General features: G+C 42.2%; 1 protein-coding gene across 14 annotated transcripts in view; it reads right to left on the bottom strand.

Annotated features, from left to right (window-relative positions):
• Nucleotides 1-21255, bottom strand: part of SEMA5A (semaphorin 5A) — a 475568-nt gene that overhangs the window by 287633 nt on the left and 166680 nt on the right. For all 14 annotated transcript variants that reach the window (XM_072807361.1, XM_072807363.1, XM_072807354.1 and 11 more), the window contains one exon: nucleotides 16092-16289. In XM_072807361.1, coding sequence (XP_072663462.1) covers nucleotides 16092-16212 — 121 coding nt within the window. In that variant the 5' untranslated portion in view covers nucleotides 16213-16289. The remainder of the gene's footprint in view (nucleotides 1-16091; nucleotides 16290-21255) is intronic.

The raw sequence follows: 21255 nt of genomic DNA, 5'->3' as shown, positions 1-21255 counted from the left end.
AAGATGATACTATAAATGATAGAATTTAATTTCATTTTCTAATTATTAGTTGATGTCACAATGCAATTGAATATTTTTATAATCACTTTGTATCTTAAAATCAGGAGCCCACTTATTTGTTAAAGATTTTAAAACTTTAGTTAGGATGTTCCATATAGATAATCTTGTTTGCAAAAAAGAAGAAGAAAAAAGTCAACTTTAACTCTTCCTCTCTAATTTGTATGTCATTTGTTTATTATATCAGTTCCATTATACTATAGCATTTATCTATTATTAGCGTTTACAGTGGTTAGCATAATGGTACCTAAACGTTAGGCTACAAGTGGAAAGAATGAACATCCTTGTGGGGAAAGCATTTAGCCTTTCACCATTAAGTATCATATTAGATTCTGACTTTTTTAAGCTACCTTTTGTCCGTTTCTAGGTAATTTTTTTTTTCGTTTCTAGGTAATTTTTATTCCTAATTTTTTATCATGAATGTGTGTTAAACTTTATCAAATGATTTTTCTATATCTATTGAGGTTATTTTTTAATATTAGATTTTATTTATTTATGTAATTGACAGAAAGTGCATGCATGAGCAGAGGGAGGGGCAGAGGCAAGGGAGAGGAAGAGGGTAGGAATCCCAAGCAGATGCTGTCTTAAGTGCAGAGCCCCATGTGGGACTCATTCTTAGGACGCTGAGATCATGACCTAAGCCAAACCAACAGTTGGATACCTAACTGACTGAGCCACCCAGGTGCCCCAAGACAATTATTTTTTTTAATTAGTCAGTTAACACATTGATTTACATGGACTGATTTTCAAGTACAAAACTTTAGAAATCCTGTGCAATCTTGCATTTATGGCATAAAAGCCAGTTGGATATAATATATTATCCATCTTACAAATTACCAGATTCGACTGCTAAAATATTATAAAGGATTTTTGTGCCTATGTTTGTGAGAGGTGTGTCATTTTATATTTTGGAATGTCTTCTCTGGTTTTGGTAAAAGAGTAATGATGACTTCTTTAAAAAGCTGAAAACCTATTCCACTCTGGAAGAGTTCCAACCTCTTCTACACTGGAAGAGTAGAATGGGTATCTGTTTTTTTCTTCCTTAAATATTTCTCAAATTCACTATTGAAGCCATCTGGGTTTGGTGTTTTCTTTGTTATAAGGTTTTTAATTATAAATTGAATTCCCATAATGGATATTAAATTATTCAGGTTATCTGTCCCTTCCTAAGTGAGCTTGGATAGACTGGATCTTCAAAGAATTTGCCCATTTCATCTAAGTTGTCAAATTTATTGGTATAAACTTGCTCACTGTTTTCTATTACTGGTCTCTTTACTTCTGTAGGCTCTGTAGAGATGTCTCCTCATTCATTCCTAATATTGACAAATATGACTTCTCTCTTGTTCCTAACCAAACTGTTTAGAGACTTATTGATTTTGCCGATCTTGTTAAAGTGTTAGCTTTAGTTTAATTGATCTTCATTATAATTTTCCCCTTAACTGATTTGCGCTCTTTTTTATTTTCTTCTTCCTCTTGTTTACCACAGATTTAATTTGCTTTTTTATACTTCCCTAACATCCCAAAATCATTGATAGCAGATTATGCTCTATCTCTAATACAAGCAAATAAGGTACCAATTCCTCTGTAAGCTCAGGTTTAGCTGCATCCTACAAATTTAGGTAAGTTGTGCTTTCATTGTCCCTCAGATGAAAATATTTTAGAATTTCTCTCTTGATTTGTTCTTTGACCTCTGCATCACTTAGAATCATATTGCTTAAAGTCCAACATTGTTTTCCATATATCATTCTGTTATTGATTTTTAGTTTGGGTCTTATGTGCTCATAGATCACACAGAAATGATTTCAATGCTTTTACATGTATGAGACTTGATCTATGCTGGTCTATGTTTGGATTCCCCATTACTGTACTCTGCCTTGGAAACTACTTCCAGTGAACTAAGGCTGTCAAAGGACTCATCTATTTCCTTTGTCTAAGAATTACAGTCCTGCTCTGCCCTCTGCCTATTGTCCATTGTCTAAAAAATATGGTTCCTAATATTTTGTCTGGTTTTCTTGTTTAAAGCAAGAGGGTAAATCAAATCCAATATTTCCACCATGCCTAGTTGGTAAAGTCCCATATATAAAGTTTCATCTTAAAAATAAAAATAATCTGTTTACCAAATCTTGGTCAAACAACAGCTATATATGACAGAAGCTCTCTAACAGTCTGTATACAATTTCTAAAATTAGTATTAGATACTACGGTTATATATTCAAACAAGAAACAAGAAAGCCCACATTTATAAATTTTGCTCTGATTTACACTTTTAGTCTCCAAACTACTTAATTTAGATTTCAGATTTATATCTTGCTCCATGAGTTTATCATGTAAGCTTCTGTTTCCACACTATGAAATGAAGGATTTATGATTTCCATGCTGGGGCTTTATTTTTGTAGATATGCTTCTTAAAAGTAGGGCTGACCTTTGGAATTAAAAAAATAAAAGCATGCAAACGAGTTCTAAATTTTACTGAATTGTGCTTACATTATTCTAGCCCATTTTTTTAATTCAGAAAATATTTAAATATGACTTGGACCACTTGTGTAATGACTTAAATTTTGCCTTTAACTCCCAAATGAGAAGTTCTCAACATATGTTTGCATTATCCAGTGATTAACATTAAAACCCAGACAAAAGTCATGAAGACCAAATATTCAGATTTCTTGTGCATTTCGTCATGGCTAGCTCCTCAAATTACTATGCCTCAAAGAGTTTGAAAAACTTCCTAATAGTTAGGAGTGCTATAGGAGTGCTACATTTAAGCTCAAAGGCAGCTAATTCTAATGTTAGATATAATGACAGCTGGCTCTGTAAGTCTTTGTACTTTCACATACACATAAACACACACAAACTGTCATTTCCCCTACTGAATAACCCTAAGAAGGTGGCACTATCATCCCCATATTTTTAAATGCTAAAGAAGACACAGAATTATTAACCTGCCCATGTTCACACGATTATTAAGTTACAGGACACAAACCCAAAATCTTGTCTCCTGGCCATGCTGCTCTTTCTACTCAACAGCTGGCTAATAATGATCTCAATTAAGGGGTCAAGACCAACTTCTGAGATTTCTCCTTTTACATATAGCAACCTCATACAATACTGTTTCTTACAAATCACTAGGGCAATTCTTTCTTTGGCCACTATTCAAGGGATATTCGCATTCAAATTACATGGCATGTCCCACAGTCCTCTAAGTATCTGAAGAGTTCTACTGCTTAGAAACTTCAGCACCTCCTGCTAATATTAATATTGGCCTCCTGCTTCCTGGTGTTCAAAGCAAAGTCTCTAGTTTTTAACCTGTTAGGCCACCATGGAAAGAACTTTTCCTTCACTTGTCTCCTAGGACATCTCTGAATATTCCTTCTCCATCTTATCTGTTGTCTCATCTCTCCAAACTCTATGTACTGAATTACGCCAGGGCTTGCTCATTACACCTCTTCACCTTTCTATGTACACTCTTTCCCCTAGAGAGCTCAGCCAGACTTAGAGATTTAAATGCTCTCTGTATGTTAATAACTCCCAAATGTCCACCTCCAGCCCTGACAGCTCCCCAGATCTGCAGACTTGTGTATGCAACTATTTGACATTTCTACCTGGATGCCAAAGAAGCATCTCAAGCTTAACATGCCCCAAATGGAGCTCCAATACTCCTTCAAATGTGACTGTCCTACACACTTCCTCATCTTCCACTCTTCCAGTTGCTCAATCAAAGCCCTCAGAGTCCCTCTTGCCTTTCTCTTTCTCTCACAACATGTACACAGTCTGAAAGAAAATGCTTTGGACTTGACTTCCAAAGTAAGCTCTATCCAGAACATGACCACTGCTTCCTGTGTCTGCTGCTAATACCTTCATCCAAGCCACCACCAATTCCAGCCTGGATTATTCGCCAGCTCCCAAACTGGTCTCCCAATCCTGCATCCCATCCATCCACTTGCAATTCACTCCATCCTCAGCACAGCAGCCAGCATGATCCTTCTAAGTCATGTTAAATCATATCAATACTCTACAACAAATCTCCCAATGGCTTCCCACCTCACTCAAGATAAAAACCAAAATTCTTCAAGGCCCTATAGGATCTGGTCCCTGTTATCCTTCTGACCTCATCTCCATTACTCTCCCCCAAGATTCACTCCACTCTGGCCATTCTAGCCTTGTTGCTGTTACCCAAACCTGCTAAGCATAATCCCACCCCAAGGCCTTTACACTTGCTCTCCTTCTACCTGGACCATTCTTTTCTCAGTTATCCCCATGTTCTGCCCCTCATCTCCTTTAAATCTAGACTCAGTGCCTCCTGCTGTATACATCATAATCCATCCAGGAAAATACAAACTGCCCAAGGTAGTTGATTAGAGAAAATTCAACATAGAGAATTCATTGTAAAGATAACGTGAAAACTAAAAAAAAAAAAACTGAAGGATGAAGGACTAGGCCTGAGAAAGCCAGAAGGAAGAATGCATAGCCCACAGAGATGAGCTGCTCTAACAAGCTGGACTGAGCCCATAAGCTTGCATCTGCTGCTGTGCTCTTGTCCAGCAGTTCTGACCTAAGTGGGAATTGCCAAAAAGCACTGCCTCACTCTTGGGCTGCACTCAGCACTCGGAGGTATACACTTCCCTATTCCTCCCCAGCTCCTGCTGCCTCCTCCCACTCACACACCCGCAGAACAGGAGCCCCGCTGGCACAGGAGCCTGAGGAATCTTTCAGACTCCCTGACTAGTGTGTCTGGAGGCAACAGGTTAAGTGTCAGGCCCGCCTTGTTACCTTGATCTTGATAAAATTGCAAGACCCCATACTGAACCTGTTCCCTGTTTTCTATTGTTTTGCAGCTCTCATGTAATCCACTCTGTAATACACCATCTTATTCTTGCCTGTCTCCCCTAATAGGATGTAAACTCCGTGCACTCCAAGATTTCTACCTGTTTTGCTCACTGGGGTAAGTAATCCCAGTGACTGGAACTAGCCCATAATGGGCACTCAATAAATCCTGATTAAATTATTAGTGAGCTGGACTCAGCGTTTTCTTCAAACAAGCAGAAGCTAAAACACTCTGGGTGCTGAAGCCAGGGAATCGAGTGGCACAAAAATAAAAAACACAAAGGCGAATGACAATCGTTAATCATCACTCTGGGAGCTACCACAGGCTCTCTGCTAGCCTGGCATTGGGGTCCCACTTCACTGATTTTATTTAATAGGGTTTGCAGTCTCCCTAACATGTGGTCCAAAGGTGCTTTCAAAGAGGGAATGATCAAACTGCTTTACCACAACTCTGTCACACAGCAGACTGGAGGAATGCATTCATTTCAACAAGGTCCACAACACTACGCTCTTGACCAGGAGTAAGAACGCCTCCTGCCTAGTGCAACACGTGTGATTAGGCTCTCTGAGTCCACCCCTCAGTCACCTGAGGGAGACAGGAGAGCAGAGAGGAAATTAAGGAATAAGTCTTCCCACAAAGCCAGAGTCTATTTCTGAACCTTTTTCACTCTACCATAATAAAGCCTCGGGAAATAAAAGGTTAGTGTGATGATTAAATTAGTAAGCAAGCTAAATTTAAAAACCTCATTGGAGTCCCTTCCATGTCATTAATATTCTAGGTCATCGATAACAGGAAAATGGCAGCACCGCTGTCTGCTGGAGCTGGCCTAATGCTTCGTCCCCTCATGTAACCACGGTTGCTTGCCTTGTCTTTGATATTCAAGGAAGTCAAGAGAACCAAAATCCAAGAAGAATGCCACCTAGTAAAAACTTTATACACTCTACATTCACTCTTCAACTCTTACTACATATAAAAGAAGGATATGATTTTTATCTACTTTCCTTGTGAGAACAGATGAAGTGCCCATTTAACGCTCAGAAAGATGAGAATATGCTTAGAGATAAATAGAGTAACATACCATTTGAGGCCAAATGAAATGACTGCTTTGAATCAGAACCCTGACAGTAACTTGACAAAATCTTATTCCCAGTTTTAATGCAATCACATTGCTCTACCTCACTTGTAAGGCATTCCATTTGCAGCCTTAAAATAACAGGAACTATTTCCCTGCCTAGCCAAATCCATCAAAACACTTGAAATTGTATCTCAAGATACAATATAAATATTCAGTCTTATACACTATTTCATTAGTGGCCCTGGAACACAAAAAATAATACAGAAGTTGTTGATAATTCTCAAAACTCAAGAAATCATTTTCATCAGAACTTAAGCGTTATTTGTATAAAAAAGGGAGGGGGGGCTCTCCCAACTCTCATCAGTCAAAGACCAATAAGGACATCAAAGTTCAATGTAGCAGGGCGCCTGGGTGGCTCAGTCAGTTAATCATCTGCTTCAGCTCAGGTCATGATCCCAGGGTCCTGAATTGGGCTCCCTGTTCCTGGGATCCCAGGATCCCAGGTCCTGAATTGGGCTCCCTGCTCAGCGGGTGTTGGTGTTGGAACCAAATCACCCATTGAGTAACACATAGCGGTTTTACACTGTGTTTTCTCCTTACACCTCTGTGCATCCATGAATGATCATGATATACCTACATTAGAGACTTGAAAAGTTGTGTATTTTTAAATATTCACTTTTTCAGATAGCAAGCTAGCAACAGACTCTGAAATAAAAAATGTATTCCCAAATGCAGTTTTTAATGTACAAAACAGGCAGTGTGCCTGTGCCATAGTGGCTTCACTTGCAAATAGATTGGAATATTTTGCCCGTGTGATTTTGACAGTACATTATACAAACCATTCAGTCATATGTATGATAACAAAAGTCAAATTATTTATGGAACCAAGAACTTTTAAGGATCCATAACAACAATTTTCCTCCCCAAAGAAACTCACAGGAGGATAACTCATATCCTGTTATGAAACCAAAAAGAATCATACTTGGTTTATGTAGATTTTACATTTCATAAAGAAAAGCATTGCATTCAAGAGTTTTCAACAGTTAGCAGTGTCTTGCTATACCTATACTCTAATCAGAGTCATATGAAAACATTCAAACTAAATATTAAAATGAATTTCATACAATCTATTTTTAATTAAAATAAACTTTCCTAATTCTTCCTTGGAGAAAGTAGGCCAGTGTTATACAATCACGCACATCTATGATTTATAAAGGTCAAATGGCAGATCTGAGACTAGACGAATGGGGAGAAATACTAGAAGCAATTTCAATCAAGGTTTATGTACTCAAAGACTCTCAAGTCTCTAAAATCTTATGGGAAACAGAAATCATCTATTGCAGCCCTTCCTGTAGTGCTGAGGACCAGGTCCCAGAGAAGGGGTGCAATCCAGGCACGGCCATAATACCACAGGGCTGACTCGGGTACTGGACACCAGAATGTCAAAATCCAGAGCAGAAATGGAACATCGTGGGACACCATGGAACTGTGGGACATTCCTGGGTCCTGGGACATGCATGAGGCCATGGGACACAGGGAGTCATGTCACAGAAACAAGGCCTGTGGCTCCCTTCTGGCATCCCCGTCCTTCTGCCTTGGAGGGTAACTGAGGCTGCCCAGGCTATAGCTTCCTCAGCCCCGAGGGAAGCACAAAGCAACACAGTGGTCCCAGGAACTGAGGAAGCCATGAGAAGAGCAGTAATTGGTGGGATAATGGGCAGGAATGATGGCTAATGGGGCAGTAAGAAACGTGTAACTTGGCCAACCTACAGACTGGTAGAAAGATAGCCTCTCCCAGGTAGGAAGAGGCTGGGCCTCCCAGTTAAGTTATCCTGAAGAAGACAGTTACAAATATGTCACATGTCACTGCTGCCAACATTTAACAAATCAATGCTTCTAACACACAAATACAATGGAATATAATTATGATTCAAAAGAAAGACGCGGGATTTGTGAAAAAAATTTATACTGTGCTAAGAGAATAGAACCCTAGTTCAAAATCCTCTGTTGTACCCTGTCAATCTTGGTTCCTTCAATCTCCTAAGACAACACGTGGAGATAAAGACAGTTGTTTAAACTGAAGGCCCAGTGCCACTCCCAGTCCTGTCCCAGGGATGGCCCAAGCTGGAACACCCAATTTGATTCCCTCAGATGCCCCTCCCAAGATCTGGGGCCAAACGTTGCTAATCCTGTACGAAGCACTCACACCACTCTTTCCTCAGTTCCAAAAACAAATCTCTGGCCAATTGATGAATCCGGAAGTAGGAAGGCAGTCAAAGTGGACACCAAGGAGTCAGAGATAAAGATCTTGGAGACCCTAGAGTGGAATGAATAGTGCCTCACCTGGTTCTGCGGCACGAGTAATCTTAGTGATCATTAATACTAAGCACTACCAGCTAAGGCACTGAAGAAAGGCTTCCAGATTAGTCATGATCTTAAGGCTCTAAGCCAAAGGAGGCCTATGTGTGGCATGACTCACCCCACTGGTGGTCGTCCTCTGCGCATACTGTGAAATTGTTGCCCATAAACCAATTCCTATAAGTGGAGCACACTCTGAATAGCAAGCATGCTGGGTAAACTTTAATCAATAAACAAACAAAGGCAGACTATGGCACTATTGCCTTAAGTGGACATTAAACATTTAAAACTCATTTCAGAGATGGTTATGAGACTCAGTAAGCATGCTGAGAAACATGCTGTCTTAAAGGGTCACTATTTTTTCCTTCTTTATTGGAACAGACATGTAAGCAAATGACAAGGACAGAAGTGTAAACAGTGTGTCTGCAATGGGTCGGGGTGTTTTAGCAGGCCCTGCACAATCACAGAAACATATTCCAGAACACGCATCATGGGAGTAACCTTGCAAACACAGCAAGCTGCTAGAGCATGTTGAGCAATGAACTCTGCTAGACAAGAGAAGCCCACGGTGGCAAATATTTTACCTGGGATCGGGGGAGAAGATCCCACCAGCACCTTCCGCCTACCCAGGTAAATCGAATCAAGACTTCAATAAAACGTGCTTCGTTGTACTAAGACGTGAACGGCAGCATCTGGTCCAACTCATCAGCCTCTTGTGCAGAGTGCCTCCGATGCACGACATTAAATCATGAAATTTTAAGTGTATGCAGAAATCAGGAATTTAACACTCAAGATTACCCAGATTACTTCCTTTGTCTCTCCCACATCAGCCTTCCATCTTCCTTTCTCAAACGTTCCTGGAGAGTCACGCTTTACACAAAAGTGTCCATGTGGCCCAGCAATGGCCACCTGCTCAGCTGTAACATGAGCCATTTCAAGGACGGCCTGGGCTCCTAACATCCCCCAGGGACTCTCCCATGTGTGTTGATTAAGAGCCTCACCCCTTCTTCAGAGAAGCCTTCCTTCCTAAAGCCCCATACTCCTGGTCCAAGACCTGCCGGCTCCTCCTGAGCTGGGACAGAGAGGGGAGGTCCTCAGGGACCCTCTCTCCCTCCAGCCACCTCCACCCGCTAACTCTCCTGCAGCCTGGGTGCCCCGGTCTCCCTCCCTCCGACTCACTGGAGGTGGGGTCTCCTTCCTGTAAACTAATCCCCCACCTGTGCCCAGTATCCTATCCCCTCCCACAGCCCCAGAGACCCTGTCTAATCAATTTTCTCCCCCTCTCTCTGCACCCCCTTCCTTCACCTGGCCTTTCCCCATCACCACTTAAGGATGATTAAGTAATGCTCCCTTAAAAGCTGTCCCCTGCCCTCACATCCCTGCTGGCTAAGTCAATAACTGTCTCCTTTTATATTTACTTCTTCATCTCACATTTGTTTCTCTGCTTATTACCATGCAGTTTCTACCCCTGGCACTGCCCTGAAACTGCTCTGATAAATGCCATTTGTTACAGGCTTAATTGTGTCCCTAACCCACCCCACCCCAACAAGGTATGTCAAAGTCCTAACCTTAGTATCCACGAATGTGATCTTACTTGGAAATAGGGTGTTTTCAGATATAATTAGTTAAAAGGAGATCATGCTGGGTGAGGGTGAGCCTGAAATCCAATACGACCAGAGTCTGTATAAAAAGAGAGGCAGACAAAAAGACACAGCTACACCAAGAGAATGCCACATGGCTGCAGTCTCAGATTGGGGTGACGCATTTACAGGCCTAGGAATGCCAAGGACTGTGATCAACTCCCAGAGGTTAAAGGAGGGTTTTTCCCCTAGAACTGTCAGAGAAAGCATGAGCCTGCTGACACCCTGGTTGGTTTGTTTTTTTCACTTCTAGCCTCCAGAACTGTGAGACCAGATATTCCTGGTGTTTTAAGCCACCCCGTGTGTGGTATTTTGTTACAGCAGCCCTAAGAAACTCATACACAGATTATAAGACTTTCAGTGCTACCCCAGCGAAGTCCTGGACAAACCAGGACGAGTCTGTCACTCTGCCGTCTGCACCACATCTGCCTCAAACTCTGTATTATCAGATACTCGGAGGGCAGCCTCTCCCCCCTTGGATCCCATGGTGCCTCACTCTCAACTAGACAGCCCACCTGATGGCAGCTAGGATCTCAGCTTTCTCAATCTCAAATCATCATTTTAGATTCCCTCCTTTATTCTATATGCAATGATCAGCCAAGAACTTAGGGATCATACTCAGTGTCTCCTTCTCCCTCCTGTCCTACATCCATGAAATCATCAATACCTCCTACGCATTTCTAGAACTCGCCTAATTCTTTACATTTCTGTGACCATCCCTCCAGCTTACTTCCTCATGATTGCTCCCTCTGATCACAGCAGCAATCCCAGGCTGGGCTCTCTGTGCTGCCTTTGCTATTCTAAATACGGGCTGGGAAACTTCTTAAAGGGTTTTTAGATACTGGGCTAGAGGGAAGCCCTACAACTACTTTAGCCTCCTCGTCTTCATAACCTGAACTACAATTTCATGGTTTACTGTGGAGGAGACTTGCCAGGACCTGCTGTGCTCCCCTCCCTCACTTCAGGGCTTCTGCACTTGCTCTTTTCCTCTCCCTGAGACACCTCTCCATTCATCAGACTCATAAACACCTTCTAACAATCACTTGGGGCTCAGCTTTGCTGTTACTTAATCCCAGAAACCTGTAACGATTCTCCTAAAACCTAGGCTGCCTGGTTCAGATGCTCCTCTCTCAGGCTCCCCCAGCACCCAGTGAAGACACCTATTAGGACCCTGAATAGAATGTAATGCAATGTTCCTTCCGGTTTATATTCCTAGAGCTATTCTAGACCTTTAATGCGGATTCTGTTTTTTGCTTTATCTCCTCAATATTTAGCAGAGACCCTGTTACATAAAAGGCAAATGTTTGTTGAACATTTGCTCCAAATTAAACACAAGCAAATTAAAATTATGCTGAGATATCATTTATGAATTATGGGATTACTCCACATCCTGAAGAGTGCTAGTACACTCTGCTGAAAAGGCTGGTGGGAGACAGATCCTCATATCCAAGACAAATGAGAACACAAAATGGTGCAACCTTCATGAAAGGGTATTGGGCAATATCTAGCAAAACCACATATGCATTTACCCTCTGACCTAGCAATCCCAGTGCTAGGAACCTCTCCCAATGGTACCCTTGCAAAGGATTAAGAGATGTTTGTAGTAGGCATTACTCATTATAACACTACCCATGACCACAAAAATGGTCAAAAAAATACTCTAAATCTCTCTCAGTGGGGAGTTCTGTTGAGTATACTATGATTCATTACAGTGGAGAGCTATGTGCTATGAAAAGGAGTGGCACGGGGGCACCTGGGTGGCTCAGTGGTTGAGCAGCCCAGGGTGTGATCCTGGGGTACTGGGATCGAGTCCCACATCGGGCTCCCCATGGGGAGCCTGCTTCTCCCTCTTCCTGGTCTCTGCCTCTCTCTGTGTGTCTCTGATGAATAAAATCTTTTAAAAAAAAAAAAAAAAAAGGAGTGGCACAGAGTCTGCCACTGGGGAGTGGACTCCAAGATATATCTCCATGTCAAAACTGCCAGACAGAGAAAAGAAGTGTGGACCATAAAATATAAGTGAAAGGTTAGATAAGTGCAGAGAGAGAACGGGGTAGAGAAAACACAAGTGAAGCCAGTTTTTCCAAACATTCCTTGTTTTCATTAATGAAACTTTGAAGCATTATATAATAAGGTAAATCTTTAAAATTTCTAAAAATCAAAAGTTAAATTAGACAAATGAAATGAACTGGGTTTCGAGTTGGTAGCATAACCATGCAAAAAGGAAATCACTTCAAGTGATTTCAAAGTCGTCACTTTGCTCTAATTTCCCAAGAAGGGAAGGACTACAAGAAGAGAAGCAGATCATCTTACAGCATTTTCAGTAGTAAAAATGACTAGAACTGCTGGACACTAGCTCTGAAATGATGCGGTGTACACTGCAGGAAGGGCGAAGGAACAACTGTGTTGGCTGCATAGACTCAGGATTTCATGCATGGGACAAAAAGACACAGACATCAGGTGGAAGAGAGTCAGAAAAGTCATAGAGTCCTGGAGATGAAATGGAAGTATCTGGAGGAAATTACGGTGCATTTTAAAAAATTTTTCCTTAGCTCTGAACACTGAAAAGACCTAACACTGAAGACCTCCACGCTCAAATCAGCCAAAATGGCTGATTCTCAGGTCTACAGAAGAAAGTGGCTGAGAAGAGCCAGGAACATCTTGTTGTCCCAGAATAAGCAAGCCATCAAAGGCGGCCATGGGTTATGTCAGAAAAGCTTTGGAACCAACTTTAAAAGGCTACCATGGGCTTCACGTGAGATGATTTCACCATCTATGAGCATCAAAACTGGAATTGCCTGAAATGTTTCAAATGTTAAAATCCATACATTAACATTGATTCTAATAACCAACATAAGAAAATAAAGCAAAACAAAAAGTAAACATAATATATTATTGCCCCCTGTGGATAACGTTAGAGAACCAACTAACTAGTCTAAAAAACAAACAAATGCTAGAAAAGGAAAAAAAAAGGATTTATTTTGCCTTTCCTATATGAGCTGGGCCCTCAGGATATTCAAATAGTTGATAAAGGAAAGTTACCTTATATAAAATATTCTTGCTGTTAAAATGAAGAAATAATAATAAAATTAGGAAATCCCAGCTTTACACCCTTCAATAAATCAGTAGATTAAGGACGCAATCATCAGTGACTGCTAATTTCACACCTGGACATCACCGGGCTCCCCACAGGAGGACACTGCAGCATCCATGCCACAGGCGAGACAAAAAGATTCAAACCTGAATCTAAGCCACCTCTTGATCTACTATGCATTTATACAAATATTCGTGACCAAAGAACATTTGAACACCAATGGGATACACTTGGCAAAAGTGAGAAAGGCTACAGGACAAAGAGCTTGGATTTCCTCCATAACTAATTTGCACGGGAAGCAACAGCAACCACAACAAAAGGGAGATTAGAAGAGCGTCAAGAGCCACACCAACCAACTGCAGTGTATGAACTCCATTTAGATCCTGAGTCAGTCCAACTGTTAATGAAATGCATCGGCCTTCACGAGACCATCAGGGATCTCACAATACTCACTGGATGTCAAATGATTTTATGGAAATGGTGTTTTGGGATTTTTTTGTGTTTCTTGACTGATGTGATAATGGTGCTGAGAAAGAAAGCTTTGATAGTCATGAAAGGAAATATTATAAATACGATTATATGATTTTTTGAATTTGCCTCAAAATAACTTGGTGGGTGTAGGGTGGAGCATGCATGAGGATTTAAAAGAAGAAAGGCAGAGCATGAATTAATAAATGTTGGGTTGGGTGTTTCTTAGACTATTCTATTTTTGCATATACTTGAAATTTTTCACAATATAAAGTTTAAAACACAACAAACCATAAAGCTATTAATTGCATGAATTATTAAAATATAATATCTGATTAATTATAGTTGGCCTGATAATATAATGCTAAGTTTCTTGAGGACAGGGACAAAGACTGATTTATTTTTCATCCTGAATGCTTTAATGTGCCCAGGGTAGAGACTGCCCTAAGTAAATTCTGATAAATAAAGGGGTAAATGACTGGATATACATACTAATTAATTAATCCTACAGATCCACTGACATTCTTAAGATGTTAAATCAATTCTGTCTGCCATGCAGTGTCAGATAAAGACCAAAGCATAAGTTTTATGGTAAGACTAATAAGGCTTTGTTGGGAAATGCTGAAGTGAATAATTTTTTGTTTTACTTGGTTTTATTGCTATTTCTGAAGATCATAATTTTAGTGCATGGTTCAATTGCCTCGGAGACTCTCAGCACATCTTAAGTAAAGGTGACCTCATCAAGAATGGGATTTTCAACCTGTGAAACTCTGATTTTGAATTCTTCTTGAGAGAGTAGTGATCAGTTTTGGGATAGCCAATTCTTACAATGGAAGATTTTGTATTTTTGCTCATATTTTAAACAATGTCTAAAACAAGAGTCACAGAATGACAGAGCAATAACTGAACATGGAAAAGTGCACGTAAGAGGTGCCCTTGTCAATTTACACATTTAATGCAATCTCTATCAAAATACCATGGACTTTCTTCAGAGAGGTGGAACAAATTATCTTAAGATTTGTGTGGAATCAGAAAAAACCCCGAATAGCCAGGGGAATACCAAAAAAGAAAACCATAGCTGGGGGCATCACAATGGCAGATTTCAGGTTGTACTACAAAGCTGTGGTCATCAAGACAGTGTGGTACTGGCACAAAAACAGACACATAGATCAATGGAACAGAATAGAGAACCCAGAAGTGGACCCTGAACTTTATGGTCAACTAATATTCGATAAAGAAGGAAAGACTATCCATTGGAAGAAAGACAGTCTCTTCAATAAATGGTGCTGGGAAAATTGGACATCCACATGCAGAAGAATGAAACTAGACCACTCTCTTGCACCAGACACAAAGATAAACTCAAAATGGATGAAAGATCTAAATGTGAGACAAGAGTCCATCAAAATCCTAGAGGAGAACACAGGCAACACCCTTTTTGAACTCGGCCACTGTAACTTCTTGCAAGATACATCCACGAAGGCAAAAGAAACAAAAGCAAAAATGAACTACTGGGACTTCATCAGATAAGAAGCTTCTGCACAGCAAAGGATACAGTCAACAAAACTAAAAGACAACCTACAGAATGGGAGAATATATTTGCAAATGACGTATCAGATAAAGGGCTAGTTTCCAAGATCTATAAAGAACTTACTCAACTCAACAACAAAGAAACAAACAATCCAATCATGAAACAGGCAAAAGACATGAAGAGAAATCTCACAGAGGAAGACATAGACATGGCCAACAAGCACATGAGAAAATGCTCTGCATCACTTGCCATCAGGGAAATACAAATCAAAACCACGATGAGATACCACCTCACACCAGTGAGAATGGGGAAAATTAACAAGGCAGGAAACCACAAATGTTGGAGAGGATGCGGAGAAAGGCGAACCCTCTTGCACTGTTGGTGGGAATGTGAACTGGTGCAGCCACTCTGGAAAACTGTGTGGAGGTTCCTCAAAGAGTTAAAAGTAGATCTGCCCTACGACCCAGCAATTGCACTGCTGGGGATTTACCCCAAAGATACAGATGCAGTTAAACGCTAGGACACCTGCACCCCGATGTTTCTAGCAGCAATGTCCACAATAGCCAAACTGTGGAAGGAGCCTCGGTGTCCATTGCAAGAGGAATGGATAAAGAAGCTGTGGTCTATGTATACAATGGAATATTACTCAGCTATTAGAAATGACAAATACCCACCATTTGCTTCGACGTGGATGGACCTGGAGGGTATTATGCTGAGTGAAATAAGTCAATCGGAGAAGGACAAACATTATATGGTCTCATTCATTTGGGGACTATAAAAAATAGTGAAAGGGAATAAAGGGGAAAGGAGAGAAAATGAGTGGGAAATATCAGAGAGGGAGACAGAACATGAGAGACTCCTAACTCTGGGAAACGAACAAGGGGTGGTGGAAAGGGAGGTGGATGGGGCTGGGGGTGACTGGGTGACGGGCACTGAGGTGGGCACTTGATGGGATGAGCACTGGGTGTTATGGTATATGTTGGCAAATTGAACTCCAATAAAAAAAAAAAAAAAGGAGGTGCCCTTGTAGTCCAAGGGTGCCAGTCCCTCACCTTTATAGGAAGTGACCGGGTGCTCCGCTCTCTGGCACTGGGATGTATCTGTTTCTGGCTGGGCGAGTCTCCACCACCCCAGGCTTGAGAAAAGCCACGCAATGACGCAGGTCCCCTTCATGGTGAGCAGAAAGCCTTGGACTCCCGGCACTTGTCTTCTAACCAGAAGCTCCTCTTCCTGTCATGTGGGGAAAGTGCCTAAAACACACAAAAGAGAAAAATTAGATGAACATGAGTTCAGGTTTTCTGGTGGGTGGTCTTTTAGGAAAGCTGCATCACTGTCTTTAAAAACGAAAAGTGTTCGAGTGCCTGGACAAATCTTTTTCCTAGGTGATGTTTCAGATATGTGTGAGTATGTACCAGGGCAGACCTTGCTTCCTGCCCATAATTTTCCAAAATAACCCATTTATTATAAAAAGACAAATATTCAGGTTTAAGCTGCACCATGTCATCACTCCTAAAGAAAGCAGTTTGTTTAAATTTTTGCAAGATTTTACTTATTCGAGAGAGAGAAAGAGAGGGAGGGAGGGAGGGAGGGAGGGAGGGAGGGAGAGCATGAGCAGGGGAGGGGCAGAGGGAGAGGGAGAAACAGACTCCCCACTGGGCAGGGACTCTGAGATCATGACCCCAGCCAAAGGCAGATGCTTAATTGACTGAGCCACCCAGGCACCCCAAGAAAGCAGTTTAATAGTTGTGATCGCTGATCATTTTTCTCTTGGAACATCTTCCTCACCCCCTCGTGCTAGCACAGATCTACACATGGAAACCCTAAGGATCTCTGCTCTTTTCTTTTTGATATCCAAAGTCTCCATTTAATCCAAAGCCTCCACCACTGCCTTTTCCCAATAACCTGACTGATACTAAGCTACCCAACTCTTAAAAACTGCCCATGTTTGGTGCATTTATCCTTTGAAATTTATAGATGACCTGCGTGCAAAGTTTCTGGCCAGAAATCAAGCACAGTTCAAATAAAAACCCATAGTGAGCACCTAGTGGGTGAAATGAAATTGCTATGCTGGGAGCTGGGAGACTTTAAAGATGATGAATAATTTAAAAGATTAATAAGCTTTAAAATAAGATGGGCTTGTAAAAAATAACTGTAAGCTAAGCTGTTAGAAAACCTCGGAAAGGGGCAGGAGTGCTATAGGATTAGGATCTTGAAAGCCACCACCATTTAGAGGAAGCCAGGGTGGGTCCCATAAGTTGTTCACATTTGAGTTTCATACTGCAGGCTAAAGAGGATTTCAACAGATAGATGATTCTGGAAGTGCATCCCAGGCCAAGGGAAGAGGATAAAGAGGTGTACTGGACGGGCAAGAAGAAGGAGGATGTCACGATAGTTTGGGGAACGGTTTACTGTACTTGAGCCAGATCTCAGGAGATATAGAGAGGCGTTCCTGGGAAGCAATTTAGACAGGGGGTTGGGCTAAGATTTGGAAGGGGTTCTACAACACAGTCTGAGGTCTCTATTTCTCTTCAACAAGCTACCATGGTAGAGTAACTGCAGAAGAAATTTAAACAGTTGTTCTCAGAATAGCGTACACAGGAAATTGGATAGCGAAGAGCATAAAGATAGAGAAGTTCATTTGACATGACAGGAACTGTTCAGATGAGAAATAAATGAAGCTGTGACTTACTCCGGGTGTTACCAATTTGAATAAAAATTCAAGCATGCACAGCAAACGCTCAATGTGAGGGGTAAGGGGACGTATGGCAAATTAAACACGGCCACTGCTTCCTCGACTTTCCTCCCATGAAAGCTGGGTTTACTCCCATTCTCTTGAATCTGGACTGGCTCTGTAACTGCTTTGTTCAGTCGAATTTAACTGAAGCGATGGCATGCTAGTTTCCAAGCCCAGACCCTAAGAGATTGGGAATTTCCACTTCCTGTCTCTTAGAATACATTCTCTGGGGTGCTAAGAAACCCGAGAGAAGTCCAGATACCCTGAGACAGCCATATGACAGAGACCACACACAGGGATACCCAGTGACATTCCCCACTGAGCCTGGCTGGGCATTCCCCACCAAAGAACCTGATACGTGAGTAAAGCTGAACCCCACCAAGTAACTTCAGTATCATGAGAGCCAAAGAATCACCCAGTTGAGTCCTGCCCAAATTCCTAACCTCCAAAGTATGACATATAACAAAATGGTGTTTGTTCTAATCTGCTATGTCTGGGGGGAAAGAAAGCAAAGAGGCACAGACAGACTCAAGATAGAGAATACTAGTGACCATAAGACTAGTGATGCCCCTCATTTAAATATCATAATCAACAGAAGAACCTTGTTTATTTTTTTTTTCTTTTTAAGAACTTGGTTTAGATGAGAATATGATCACTTACTTTTACGTGTGTTGGGTTTAAGATGCTGAGAGAATATTTAAGGGCATGTAGCAGGCTGCCGAAAATCCAGTTTGGACACTCAGAAAACCAGGAAGTCAGAGACAGCACACAAGGTTTGGAATACTCACATTCTGGGAGTGGCTAAGCTTCATTGGAGGAAAGCATGGAAGGAAAAGAAAGGGCAAACCATCTGCTGGGAAACTGTAATTTAACAAGTGACCCCCACAAAGAAAAGGAAAATAGAGATGGAGCACCCAAGGCAGAGGGCAACACAGACGTCCAGCTAGGTTGGAGCACAGACATAACACATTTTATTTTAATTTTTTTAAGATTTATTTATTGGGGGCGGGGGGGGCAGTGCATTAGAGTTGGGTGGAAGGGCAGAGGGAGAGAGACAGTCTTCAAGCAGATTCCACCCTGAGCATGAAGCCCAACTCCAGGCTCAATCTTGCAACCCTGAGATCATGACCTGAGCTGATGCTCAACAGACTGAGCCACCCAGGTGCCCCAGCATTACACATTTTAAAAAGAGGCCTGTTGAACTATATCCTGGGGAGGCACAGCAAAGACCATTAACTTTTTCTCCTCCCAAATTTTTCTTTAAATTCTAGTTAGTTCACATATAGTGTAATATTGGTTTCAGGAGTAGAATTTAGTGATTTGTCACTCACATATATAACACCCAGTGCTCATCACAGCAAGTGCCCTCCTGAATGCCCATCACCCACGTAGCCCATCCCCCACCCACCTCCCTCCAGCCACCCTCATTATGTTCTCTACCATTGAGAGCTTTTTACGGTTTGTTTCCCTCTCGTTTTTTTTTTTTTTTTACCCCTTCCCTGATATTCATCTGTTTTGTTTCTTAAATTCCGCATATAAGTGAAATCATATGGTATTTGTCTTTCTCTGACAGACTATTTCACTTAGCATAATACCCTCTAGCTCCACCCATGTCACTGCAAATGGCAAGATTTCATTCCTTTTGATGCCTGAGTAATAAAGACCATGAGCTTTAGTCAACAGTCAGTGATCAACCTGGGACAACGAGAGCCAGAATCTATACAGCAAAGATCCAAGAGACTGGATGGAGCAAAAGTGGGACAGAATGTGCATGGCCATCTTGAACGCTAGGTAACCCCCCAAATTCAATCAAATCACATAAGCACTGAAAGACCAAAGTTAGGAAAAGTCCAGGATCAGAAAACCCACAGCTAACGGGGGTTGCTTTTCTGAGCCGTGGTGGGTAAAGAAGAGATTATAGATTTGGGCGGGGGTGGGGGGAACTATCCGATGGAAGAAGATCCAGAGGATACTGAGGTGGGAAGCTATTAGGATCCTAATAAAGAAAGTGGTCCTGAATGAAGAAAAGAGGACTTCTCTTTCAAAGAAAAAAAGAGGGCAGCCCCGGTAGCTCAGCAGTTTAGCGCCACCTTCAGCTCAGTGTGTGATCCTGGAGACTTGGGATGGAGTCCCACATCGGGCTCCCTGCATGGAGCCTGCTTCTCCCTCTGCCTGTGTCTCTGCCTCTCTCTCTCTCTCTCTCTGGTGTGTGTGTGTGTCTCATAAATAAATAAAATCTTTAAAAAATAATAAAAAATAAAAGAAAAAAAAAGAATGCACACATGAACATATGGTCAGATGCCAAGAGAGAGAAAACAGAGAGTTGAAGGTTCCTCAAATTCCAGTCTCTGTATTTTGAGTCCCATTGAGTCAATGCCCCCATCCACAGAAATATTCAAGTTGGGCAGAGAAACAAGAGTCAGGACTGTAAATCACGAGGAGGCAAGAGTATGGCTTCTGTAGGAGCAAGAAACCCTGTGCTAGAGAGGTAAACTGGCTGTGGGGGTGCATCTGTCTACTGGGCCGGTGTCCCCACCCAGGCTCAGCACATCAGAATGGATGATGGAGGCACAAGCGTCATTTCCTTCCCCGGGGTATAAAATTAAACATATGATTAACTGCATTCTTGCAAAGGGGGCACGATCTGTAGAACTGGCAGCGGCTCTACAGCTCCTGTCTAGGCGTAAACACATGGAGCAGTTCATCTCTTATCCTTCAGACCAGAGACTGGGACACAAAATTGCATCAAATGAAATATCTTAACACAAGAAGGCCCACGAGAGGTGTTGCAGATGCAATTTCCCTCAGTTCAGAGCCAGGAGATGTGGACCAGCGGCACCGGTTGGCCAGGGAAGGCTGCAAGCAGATTATCACCGCCCCACGTCAAAACAAACTGGCTCTGACCACGATACCAGGGGAGGGCAGCCACCCCAGGGCGGAAACCCCAGCCCAGGGACTCCCCGAGCAACACTGCGTCGCAGAGACGGACGGGGCACGGCCCTGACTCCATGTCCGACGCCGAGCTGCGGCCAACCGCGGCTAAGGGCGAAATTCACTCCGTGCACACAGTTCTTCAACGCGTCGGGCCCACGCCAGCACACAATCCCGCTGCTCACCGTGAAGCAGGTCCGCCAGACCCACTGCCACCTGCAAGGGCCCGGCGGCAACAGCGGCCGTCACTCCCCTCTGCGGGCTAACACGGTGGCCTCCCGAGGGAAAGGTACAGAAGGACCACTCGCGGGCCCGGAGCGTGCCCTTCCTGGGATCTGGAAAGCGACCATTCGAGAAGCGGGACATGCCTGTCAAGGGAAAGAGCAGCTAAAACGGGACACGCGGTTCCATGGGGAGGAGACAAAATTACACGTTTGCCACGTTAACCGAAGGAAAGCATTTTAATGAGACCAGGTAATTTTTAGAAGTTTGTAATTTTCAGACTAGAACATGTTACCTTTTTTCTCAAAATAAAGACACTATAGGCAGTC

The sequence above is a fragment of the Canis lupus genome, chromosome 31 (genome assembly GCF_048164855.1).
Source record: "Canis lupus baileyi chromosome 31, mCanLup2.hap1, whole genome shotgun sequence".
Classification (NCBI taxonomy): domain Eukaryota; kingdom Metazoa; phylum Chordata; class Mammalia; order Carnivora; family Canidae; genus Canis; species Canis lupus.
Note: the sequence above shows the minus strand (reverse complement) of the source record. Positions and strands in the feature narration are given on the sequence as shown.